At 46.9% G+C, this 12,055-nt stretch overlaps 1 protein-coding gene and 1 pseudogene across 1 annotated transcript; one reads left to right on the forward strand and one right to left on the reverse strand.

Annotated features, from left to right (window-relative positions):
• The first annotated feature begins 242 nt into the window (after positions 1–242).
• LOC123092700 (putative metallophosphoesterase At3g03305) lies at positions 243–6,153 on the forward strand. Its single transcript, XM_044514521.1, has 4 exons — positions 243–590; positions 3,334–3,575; positions 4,296–5,810; positions 5,886–6,153. Exons 1-4 carry the CDS (start codon positions 329–331, stop codon positions 6,006–6,008), a joined length of 2,142 nt encoding a protein of 713 aa, XP_044370456.1. The 5' UTR covers positions 243–328; the 3' UTR covers positions 6,009–6,153.
• Positions 6,154–6,540: 387 nt separating this feature from the next.
• Positions 6,541–8,908, reverse strand: LOC123092699 (dynamin-related protein 4C-like; annotated as a pseudogene).
• Positions 8,909–12,055: the final 3,147 nt, after the last annotated feature.

The raw sequence follows: 12,055 nt of genomic DNA on the forward strand, positions 1-12,055 counted from the left end.
ATTTCATGCTCTTTTATTCACGAGCGTAGGAACTTTAATTATGAGGCTCATAATTTCATTAAATTTACTTGTAATCTAGACATAAAAAACATATTTGGTTGGACAATCCTTATAACCCGAACCGTGTACCCATGACAATTGCTAGGAATGAATACAGATAGCGAGATTTGAAAAAAAAAACACGCAGCAGTATCACGGCACCGTTTTTTTCCCTTATGTATCACGGCATCGTTTTTTCGCCTCAAGTATATCACGGCATCGTACGCACGATCCCCTGCCGAGCCGATCCCAGCCGGATCTTTCCACCGGCGGCAAGAGCTTCCCAGCGATGGCGTCTCCTCTCATACTTTCCCTCCTCCTCCTCCTCCTCCTCCTGCCGCTTTCTGCCCCATGGACGGCGGCCGACGACGACGGGGCGGTGGCGAGGTCGGCCTTCCCCATGGACGGCGACGTAGCGTGGGTGGTGCAGGTCAGCGACCTCCACATCAGCGCCTACCACCCGGACCGCGCCGCCGACCTAGTGAGCCTCCTCGGCTCTGCCCTTCGCACCATCCGCCCCCACCTCCTCCTGGTCTCCGGCGACATCACCGGTGCGCCCTCTCCGCCTATCTCCATGAATCTTGAATCTGCGGCGCACAGCTTTACAGCTTTCGCAATTGGTGCCCCCATAGTTCGTTTGATGCACTATTTCCTAATTTAACACGAATTTCCTACGGTCATGCAATGATATTTGGTACTCCGGGTCTAGTTTATGAGGATAAATGAATATGAAAACTTACTTTTTTTTTGAAATGGTCACCGGGGGGAAAAGGCTCCCCACCTGAATATATTTCAAAGTGGCCTTAATGCCATGAGATTGATCCAGTTTATAAGGAAAACCGGATCGAAAACCTAGACAATTGGACCCTGTTTATGAGGGAAACCGGGCCGAAAACCATACAAGAGAGGTTAAAAGAAGAGAAACCAAAACAAAAGACGCTCAAGACAAGGCACGCCTAGCTAGCAAACCGAAGGACATCACCACGAGAGGCACAAGTAGATGAGGGGAGTCGTCGAGGGGTCACAATACCAAGACTAGACAAGCAGCCTAACGCACCACACCGGCGTGCGTACCAGGCACCAGAGCGCAACAGAGGAGCATCCACATCAACGAGTGACTAGCACGACCCTTGATTGGGAACTCCGCCATGGAGAAACCGGAAACGATTAGCAAGTTAGGACACTTGCGGCATCATTGGGCAAAGATGAACTGAGACAACACCAAGAGTATGAAACTCGCCGCACCACAACGACAGCCGTGGAGGTCTTGAGCATGCACAACAACAGGGGCGGCACCGACGAACACCACCACAGACGAACACATACCACCGTCGACCCATCCGACCGCACCACCACCACCAACATGCCCACTGCAACACCCACCCGTCAACCAAGCAGACCCCAAGATGATGCCTTCAAGAAGGGCCGCGACGTCGGTTGCGCCGCCATCATCCGCACCAGGAGGACCCGGGCTAGGGTTTCCCACGGGGTCTCAACTTCCATCTTCATCTGACCAAGCAAGGTGAGCCTTGAACGTTGGTCGTCTGGTCGCAACCCAACAACACCTCGTAGAGGGGAGAGGTGTCATATAGGAACGAGGTGGTCCAGAGAGGATCACACCCCGCTAACCCGGCTTCTGATGGAAGAATCGAACCACTCCATCTAATGGTCGAGCCAAGATGACGCTGGCAGAGCAACACCTCCTCACCAACACCGACCACACCACCGTCGACCCCCAGCCAGTTGCACCACCACCACCATCCGACCCGCAGAGAGCAGCGACCACACGAATCCACCAAACCGATGCCTTCAAGAAGGATTGCGAATGCGCCGCCATCGACCATTCCGGAAGGACCAGAAACACGGGTTTCCCCTGGAGCTTCGAAGGGAAAGTCACCATGACAGGGACGCCTCCAAGGAGGTAAGCTAGCGACACCCGCGGGCGTCGCCATCGCCGGCTCCGGTCAGAGCAGAGGCTTTCGTCCAAGTGAGCAGACCACCTTCGAGGAGCACCGGTAGACCGCGAGACACTGCTTCATGCACCACCGTAGAGCAAGGTCCACTGCAGCCCGCCGCCGCACATGACCAAATCCGAGCCACCGCAGGCCAGATCCAGCCAGATCCAACCTGCCCACGCCGCCCCTCACCAGAAATGCGCCAAGCCGTCGCTGCAGGCATGCCAAGCGCCTGCGCGCACCAGCAGGCAGCACCAGCAGCTGAACACGCAGAGGGGGAGGGCGAGCACCACCACGCGCGCCTCACAGAGAACACCTCCGCCGGTTCGCATCTCGCCGACCCACAACAGCTAGCCCCGACGCCTGCCAGAGCGCAGCAGGGGGACGATGCCGATGCGGAGCAGGCCACCTGGAGAGAGCAGCGAGCGCCTCCTCACCACCGTCCCCAGCCTCCATCGGCTGAACCGATGCGTGCCGGAGTCACGCCGCACCGGCCGCCGGCACACGGGGCTCCCCCAGCCCGTGAGCGCGCCACACGGGGAACGACTGGCTGCCGCCAGATCCGCGTGGGCTTCGCCCGGCGGGGGCTATTGGCGGCGGCGGGGAGGTGTGTACAGTGGGTGGGTGGGTTGCCGGGGCAGGGGGCGCCGCCGCCCGAGCTGCCCTGGGGAGGACGGCGGGGGGGGGGGGGGGGGGCTCATCAGTCGAGCTCCAGGGCATGCATCCATAGAAACTTACTAAAAACTGAGTCAAATATATTTAAACACCCTGAGTTGGAACTTGCCATTCGTGATGTAAAATACCGTGCAATGATGTAAAATTTGGAACAGCTCCAGGGATGTTAGGTGCTACTGCTGTTCAGAGTGGATGGTTTGTTTCATCTTGACTAACTGTCTCAAGAGTCTAGTTTAGAATTACTTTGTGGACCTTTAATTCTTCACTCCAATAGCAGCATAGAACGAAGCGGGCTTGTTACAGTAGAAAGAGATAAATCCCAGTCACTTCAGAATGCGGAGGAATCAACCTACATTGTTGGTTATAAAACTCAGATTTGGTGGTAGCTGGAAAATTTAAAAGTTGAAGTGAATCGAATTGTTGGCCTACTGGAACGTTTTTCTTGGATGATTTCATCTTTTCATTCTTTGTTTCTGGTTATAAGAGAGAAATTTTCAGACCAGCATATCCATACTTGGTTACATACATTCTACAGTATATGGTAAAGAGAACTCCTCTGATAAGTGAAAATAATTACAAACAGATGGTATAAGAAGGAATATGCTGTGGTTCCTGTAATTTTTTGAACACTTCACTGATTGTATTATAACTTCCATCTTGTTAGATGCAAAAAATAGTAAAAGAACTACATCCAGACAGGATGAAGATGAATGGATTACATACAAGAAAACTATTGATGCACTTGTTGCAAAAGGCGGTATTGATGAGAGGAGGATATTTGATATTAGAGGCAATCATGATACATATGGAGTTCCCTATAGAGGAAGCGAATTGGACTTCTTTTCAACTTACAGTGTTAACTCACAGCTTGGCCGATTAAGCACCATTAATAGCATAATGCTCCAGGTACGTTTCGTCACTTTGTCAGCACTCCTTGTGAAGCATCTTCTACTTTTTCAAGATGACTGTTTTAACTGATGATGCGGTGATATGTTTCCCTGGTTATTCGAAGTGTAACCTTTAACAGATTTGCTGGCAGAGTTTCCGTGTTAACATAGTCTACTAATTTTACAGTACAATAGATTGTGATGAATGATAATGCATATGAGAGATCACATTATCTTGAACAAATTTCCTTGTCACCTTGTACAACAAGAAACTAATGTTCCAATATTAATATGATAATATCAATCTTTTGTGAATTGAGATTAGGTTGAGACATCAATAATAAGTTATAAAATATGACATACATAAACAAGTACAATGCGGACTTGAGGAGTACTATACTAATGCAGCTAGAACCTTTTCGGTACAGACATTAACTATTGCCACAGGAAATGGATTAGTGTGCAGCACTGCAAATTAATATCCAGTCATTTTGTTTGTGAAGAACCAAGTGTTCCATGATATCTGCACCTTATAGTTTCTTTCAACCAGCTGGCATATATTTAAGTCTAATCGGATCACAGCAATACCAGAGAGAAGCATTTTGGTAGAATTCTTGATTCCTAGTTCTGAAATGAGTTTATGGAACTAATTGTTCATGATACATTCTGATGATTACATATGTATGTTAATCGTACTTGCAATGCCGGAACTGATTTTTTGTCCTAAAAGGTATTGTAGGGAGATAGAAGTTATTTATTCTTGGGCATCGATGATACAATGAGTGTTGGCATTCGGTTTCCTACAAATTTATTTGGACATCCTACTGATAAGAGGATAGAAGCAGTTAATTCAGAATTAGAGTACTGGACCAATCATTCAAATGTTCCAATTACAAAAGTTGTATTTGGACATTTCCCTATGTCGTTCACTACTTCATCTGAAGGAGGACAGCGTTACGAAAGCGTGTTTGCAAGGCAGTCAATTTCAGCATACCTATGCGGTCATCTGCATGCGAAAGTTAGTAAGCAGCTTTGGAGGCATCATCAAATGAGAACAGAAGAGTGCTCTTCAAGCTTTTGGGAATGGGAACTTGGAGACTGGAAAGAGTCCAGATTGATGAGGATTTTAGCAATAGACGGAGGAGCAGTCTCTTTCATTGACCATACATTAAACCAACCATTCCAAACTTCTATCTTGATCACTTATCCAACAGATTCAAGAAATATGAATATATTGGAATCAAACAAGGGGCCACCTAGAAATGATATAAACGCTCTTGTTTTCTCCGAAGAACTTATTGTCAATGTGAGTGCAAGAGTTTTTGATTCCCATAATGAGTTCAAGATAGTTGAGGAGATGCCTCTGCAACTTGTCGCCAGCTCTTCTGGTCACAAACCTTTTTTCCATGCCAAGTGGAATTCTAAAAATTACAGGAGTCCGTCTCCTACTCACTACTGGTTGCAAGTGTTTGTGCTAGATTCTAATGGTAAGAAGACTTTAAGTGAGCGACGACCATTTTCAGTTGAGGGCAAGATAGCGATTCTACACCGCCCATGGCTCAACCATTTGATATTTGAATTTGAATGGGAAGACGCTTATAGAGTTCTTCTCTGCAGTAATTTGGCCTTCACCATTCTGCTGTTGCTCATTCCCCAAATCCTGTACCATTTTTTAAAGAAAAAGTCATCATATCAAAGGTGGGCCTTGTCAGTTCTAACATCCCCTGTCCAGCAGCAAAAGGCTTGGTTTTGGTTGGTCTTGTTTTTAATGGAGGGTGCAAACAGCAAACCGTTCTGGTTTTCTTTGTCCCTGTATGTTCTTTGGATCACCCAGATGCCGTGGTTTTGGGGTCATGCAACATCTGAAAATGGAGAAATTGCTCAAATGTACATATCTGGATGGAGCATACCTTTTGGTATGGCAAACTACAAGCTGAGCAGCCCAGATGTGATGGTGATCACCCTGCCTTTCCTATACCTGGTGGTTGTCCCTGTAGTAGTCCTTGCATATGGCTTGTTTGCAGAAAGGGCTGCTGCTTATTTGCGGTACCATAGAAGAGCAGAAGACAGGGCTAACACAGCAGATACAACCGCTGAGGCACCACGCTTTGTGCCAGGTTCTCCAGGTTCAGGAGCTTTAATGAACCTATCTTGCAAGAACAAGATAAAGATCGTGCTGATCAAATTTTGTGGTGGCTGGACAAGGAGGATAATTCTACTCGCGTGCTTGATGACGGCCATGATACATTTGAAGGTGTGTGTTTCTACTAGCCCAGCTTTCCAATATGGATTTTCACATATTAGTGTTAACAGTTTTATCTTTGTGCAGCTTTCTTCAATGCTAATGTCAGCCTATGGGTCAACACCAGTTGCCTTATCTCCTCCATTAACATGGATGCCACTATTACTATTAAGTGCTGCTGCCTACTGTACAATGCTCCCTGTAGGTTAGCGTAGAACCCAGAACTGTACATGTATGAAGTGAACTGTGTTTGTGTACTTTCTCCTGTTGTGTACCCTTTACATCAAGAAATTATTGAATAGGTATGCTGGAGAATAAACTCATTTTAAGTTTAATAAAGGGAAGTTAGTATAAATCACTAGCTAAGCTAGGATCAGACCCTCCATATAAAACCACGAAATCCCAACAGTTGTTTCTTGTATCTTGGTGCCCTATCAAACTAGTATGAAAGTGGTTCAAGTAACGACATGCTTAAAACCTCGCTTGCCTTGCAGATCATATAGGATAAAACAGATAAATAAAATAATATTGCATGACCTACTGTAAAAACTGTGGATGCCAGGTAATTACAGATTGAATAACTTAGGAAACATGATGCACACGACAGTACGGTCCGTAACTGAACATAACAAGTTTGAGAGGAATTAATAATGTTCATAACATAACAGAAAATTGCTTGCTAACATAGAACCACAGCATAGTTAACACTGCATCAGTCATCACCAAAGTACTGAACAAAATGCATAACATAACTGAACATATAGCCATATCATGATTCATAACATAACTGAACATTGAAGCATAGCATAACTGGATCAGTCTCACCCCACCAACCAGGGACATCACAGACGCTGATACCCATCTACCTAGATTTCACCTGACGCGCTGATCCTGTCCATGATGTTGGCCACGACCTCCTTGGACTGCCTAAGCAGCACGATGATCTTCTTCAGGCGCTCACGCTTGGTGCCAGTGCCAGGCGACGGCATGAGCATCCGCTCCACCCTTGCCAGCTTGTTGCCCAAGAGCTCATCAGACAGTTCCCTCTCGAGGTCACTCTCCACTAGCCGCTTGACGCCACGGAGGACATGCAGCGCCAGGCCATCAATGAGCCGGAGCACGATGATCTTCCAATAGGCAGTCAGGCGCGCGCTCAGGTCAAATGCCTGCCCTGCCAACTCAGAATTCACCCTCAGATGCGACACGTCCACTTCTCCAAAGCCTACCAGGTTAAGAAGGGTGGGCTTTGAGGTGTCCACCACAGCTTCCATAAACTTCTCATGACCTTCCATGATCTCGTACCAAGTCTTCATGTATTCAGGATTTGCCGTGAAATCAGCTACCAGCTCCATCTCGATCAGCTCCTCAATGTGCTGCGCGGATCGCGCACGTGCCTTCTCCATCAGCATCTGGACTGCACGTCGGCAGGATGACTGCACCTGAGGGAAGTTGTCGGCATGCTGCAGAACTACCTTAGACACCAAGTCCTCCACATACTCCCACACCTCATTGACAAGATCGTGCGGTATCTGCATGACGGTCTCGACCTTCTCCTTGCGCAAGACCTGGAAGGCCGATCTTGGCAGGAAGTTGGGGAGGTTGACGCCCTTGGTCTCCTCCAGAACTCTCACCTCCTCCATCAGGAACAGGTTGCCACGCCCTGGGACTTCTACAGGCAGCTTCTTTGCGTATGCATTGAGCATCTCCGCAATACGGGCCGTGCCATGGAAATGAAAGTCATCAGGGAACTCATCGAACTCGCCCCTCACCAGTATCTAATCCAGGGAAGAGCACACCTGCTTGACAATACGAATAAACTCTCTCACCGCGTCAGCGACGCCAACAAGATCAGGCGGTATCTGGTTGAGCTCGGTGCTGCTCCGGCTGAGGCGGTCGTTGATCTGCTTGACGATGTCTGGGAGGCACTTGGCGATGATGGTCGCCTGAATCTGCATGAGTCGCTGCGCGAGCACAGGAATGCCCACCATGGACTTCTCGATCTTGGACAGCAGTGGGTGGTACTTGAACAGCTTCTCCTCCTCTACGCGAGCCTGGTCATAGGTCTCGTCACCGATGCGGTTGCGGACACAGACGTACCCAAGGCCAATGTTTACGTCGTCCATGGTGACCTTCTCGAGCAAGCCCTCGGGGGACTTGTCCACCTTGGTGACCACTGCAAGCGTGCGCTCCCCGGTGCGGTCCACCTGCTGCGACATGCGGATGGACTGGCACGTCGGGAAGTCGACCGTGGCAGAGAGCACGTTCAAGATAATGCTCTCTTTCGGCGAGATGTAGTCCTTGATGATCTTGGCTATCTGGTCGTAGATGTCTTCGGGCTGTCCTTTGACCGGCACGCGTGTGATGCCGGGCAGGTCGACGAGGGTGAGGTCGGGCACGCCCCGCTTGCGCACGACGAGGGTGATGGGCGCGTCGGAGATCCCCTTGCCCGACCCGGCTATCTCGGCGGTGGCGGCGTTGATGGCGTCCGCGACATTGGCCTCCGTGGTGGTCACCACGCGGCAGTTGCTGTACTCCAGCTGTAGCACCGGCGAGTCGGCGGAGGGGTCGTCCTGGAGCCGCATGACGAGCGGCACGCGGGTGCAGATGCCCTGGCCGCGAGGGAGGCTGATGCCGGCCAGCGACTCGAGGACGCTCGACTTGCCGCTGGACTGGTCGCCCACGACCACGATCGTCGGGAGCTGGATGCCCTCCTGCGTCACCTTGAGGTGGCGCAGGCGGTCCACGGCGTCCAGGAGGGGCCGTATCTGGTCATTATAGGAGGCGGCGATGGCGCTCCCGGTCACGTCGCTGGCCGCGGCGGCGGCCGTTGGGTCTCTGAGCACCATCTGGAGGCCTGACATGCCTGAAGTGAGTGATGGGTGGCTGCGAACTTGGCTGGAGGAATGTGGTGCTTGTACCGGGTGGCGGGTCGATTTATAGTGCGCGACGGTAGGAAAAGTTTGGGCAGGGAGAGGAAGCGGCCGGGGCTCCCACCTCGGAAGTCGGAACGCGAGGGGGCTTTGTGCCTCTGGGGAGTTGTAGCGTCGGGGAGCAGCTTGGAAGCATTCATCCCCGGGCCGTTCCGACTTCTCAGTTTCCCTTTTCTCCATTTTCTAGGGGGGAGTTATCCCATTTTCTCAGTGACGATCCCTCGAGTTCGGTTCTTCGGATGCCAAGGTTATAGGGCCAAATCAGGCTATGAAGCTGACGGCCCATCACATACGAGACTTGCCTGCTCTCCGTGGCGTGCCCATCCGTGCTCCCGCGTATGTGGCTTGATTTGATTAAAACAAAATAAAGCCTGACCCCATCCCCTTAAAATCAGAGGGATGATTAGATTAGAAAGAGAAAAAAAAAAGATAACTGTAGGATGAAGTGGAAGCACGGATGAAAGTATGGGGAAGAAGCAGGCAAGCTGAATCCGAAGACCATGGGTGTGTTTGGATGGTGGCCGAATTTGGCTTGTGATTGGATTAAGATTGAATCATTCAGAGACACTTGTGCCTCGACAGTTGACGAGCGATCCTGAAGTGGCTATACTCATCAATTCCCAAGTGACGAACTAGCCAAGGTTAGCACTGCGTATTACTTTCTAGTTTACAACTTCTACTAATCTCTCTCAACTCTTATCTTGTATATATCAAAATTCTACATTAAAATATTAATTCTTTTGGTTGTGACATGTGATGCTAGTTCCGAGACTTTCAATTATGAAGAGAAAAATACGTCAAATACCATAAAGATTAATTCAAATGTAATCTTGTTTTTATAGCGCCAAAGTGAAACATTATGATACAATTATGCTAGTTATTTTTTGATCTTGTTGAAATTTATAGAAACCAACTTTAACCAAGCAGAACTTGATACAATGTTATGGTACTTATTTTTTCGCACCGGATTTTTTTTATCAATGTGACTTGGCTCCCCTATGCCTAGATCCTGTCTCCACCCCTATAGAGAGAAAACAATAACCAGAAACAATTTTTTTAGTATTTCAAAATTTTGTGAAATAAAAAATTGTTTGCAGATTTGTAAAAACCTCATGATTAGAAAAGAGTTCATTGAATTTTTCCAAAAAAAATATTCACCGATTTAAAGAAAAACTTCAAAATTATGAAAAAGTTCATCGATCTTGAAGAAAAAGTTCATAAATTTGAAAAAATCCATCCATTTTTTTTAAAAATTCATCAATCTTGAAGAAAAGTTCAAATTTTTGAAAAGTTCATCGATTTTTGAAAAATTAATCAATCTTGAAGAAAAAGTTCATCAATTTTTCAAAAAAATTCATGAATCATGAATTTGGAAAAAAATCATCGATTTTGAAAGAAGTCATGAATTTGGAAAAAGTTCATCGATTTGGGAAAAAGTCATGAATTTGAAAAAAAATCAATTTTTAAGAAAGATCAAAAAAATTGAAAAACGTTCAACAAAATTGGAAAATGTTGACGTAATTGAAAAAAAAGTTCATTGATTTTCAAAAAAAGTTTACGAAATTGGAGAAAAGTTCGGAAAATTTGAAAAAAGTTCATCAATTTTGAAAGAAAGTTCACAAATTTGGAAAAAATCATCAAATTTTGGAAAAATGTTCATGACATTTGGAAAAAATCACAAAATTGAAAAATAATAATATGTATTTAAGTAAACTTAAAAATAAAATGAAGAAGAAAAAACCCTGAATAGAACCAACACCCATGGAATAAAAGGAAAAACAAAGTGTTCATGCATACGCGGGTGAGATGGCGTGGTGGTTACGTCTATTCTTTCCTAACGACGAGGTCATGGGTTCTATTCCATTTCCACACTAGTTTTTGTGAAGTTTAACGAAAAAAGGAAAATGGGTCGGTCCAGATCGGAGCGGTATGTGTGTGTGCCAATTTGTAGAATGAACAACAACATGCGCCTTAAGCGCTAAATAGGGTTTGCCCCGAAAATCACCCTATCAACTTTGTTGTAGTTGGTTGCGGAGTTGATTGATTCCACAACCCCAACTTGGCGTGAGGAGCTGGTTAGAGCAACGTTTGTTCCTTTTGATGTCGAACCAATTCTAAGGATCCCATTGTGCACCAGGAAGATTATAAACTTCTAGGCTTGGCATGAGGACCAAAAGGTTATTTTCACTGTTTGCTCCTATCGAATGATCATTAACCCCAAATTATCTAGGGAGGGATGGATGGATCAAGAAGAGGGTGGTTCACATGGCAGTGTGGATGGGCAGTGCTAGTCTGCTCTATGGCATTTTTGAGTCCCATCGAAAGTAAAACTCTTTGCTTGGTGCCTTGCCCAATAGTCCTTGCCGACGGGGTGATATGTTACACCATCGCAACATGGCAACAACGAGTATTTGCTGCTTATGCGGAGCCGTGGATAGCTGGCACCACTCTCTACTAGACTGTCCAGAAGCACTTGGGCTCTCTTTGATGAAACAATGGTGGAGCATATGCTGCTGAATTGGGAGTCCAAAGCAAAGAACTGGTTATTTTCTTTGAATGGCAGTCTTCCACCTGCCGAGTCCACTAGAATGATTGTCACATTGTGGGAAATTGGAGCGCTCGTCGCAAAGCAATCCACGGGGACATCTTCCAAAGCCAAGTCGGAATTCATGGTTTTATCTCTTACCACTTATTCATGGAAAGTTTTTTGGACAAGATGTGGGCGGTTGCGGGCACGTTGGGCTTAGAAACCCTAAACCATATGGTCTACGACTAGTGACAGGCGCGTCTCAGCACCCGCCACAACTAAGTTCAAGTGGCGGGCAAAGACCACTACCCACCACCTCAAGTTAGGAGTGGCAGGTAATTTTACCCGCCTTACACGCACAACTACATTTTTCTAAATCATCTGGACTTATTTTTTCCCCATGGTTAATACACACCACCGGTTGAAAAGCACACGCAAACGAGCTTCAAATGTGATGAAATTTGGCATGGTGTCTTAATCGGACCCGTGTAGGGTGTGGTAAATTTCAGATCGTTACGATATAAACTTGATGCACCTTGTCTACAAATCGAATACTTTCCCCCAAAGTTTCGAACGGAAACCGCCGCCTTACACACACAACTACATTTTCCTAAATCATTTGGACTTAAAACTTTTCCCATGGTTCATACACACCATCCAAAACTCCATGCTCAAATTTGGTCACTTTCTAGGTTTAGAAAACAAGATTTTTCACAATTACGATATGTGTGGCATGCCGAAAAAGGTGTCTGGCATTGCTATTTTTGTAATCTTTGTAATTTTTGAGCAACTAGAACGCG

The sequence above is a fragment of the Triticum aestivum genome, chromosome 4B (assembly GCF_018294505.1).
Source record: "Triticum aestivum cultivar Chinese Spring chromosome 4B, IWGSC CS RefSeq v2.1, whole genome shotgun sequence".
In the NCBI taxonomy this organism is placed as follows: Eukaryota; Viridiplantae; Streptophyta; class Magnoliopsida; order Poales; family Poaceae; genus Triticum; species Triticum aestivum.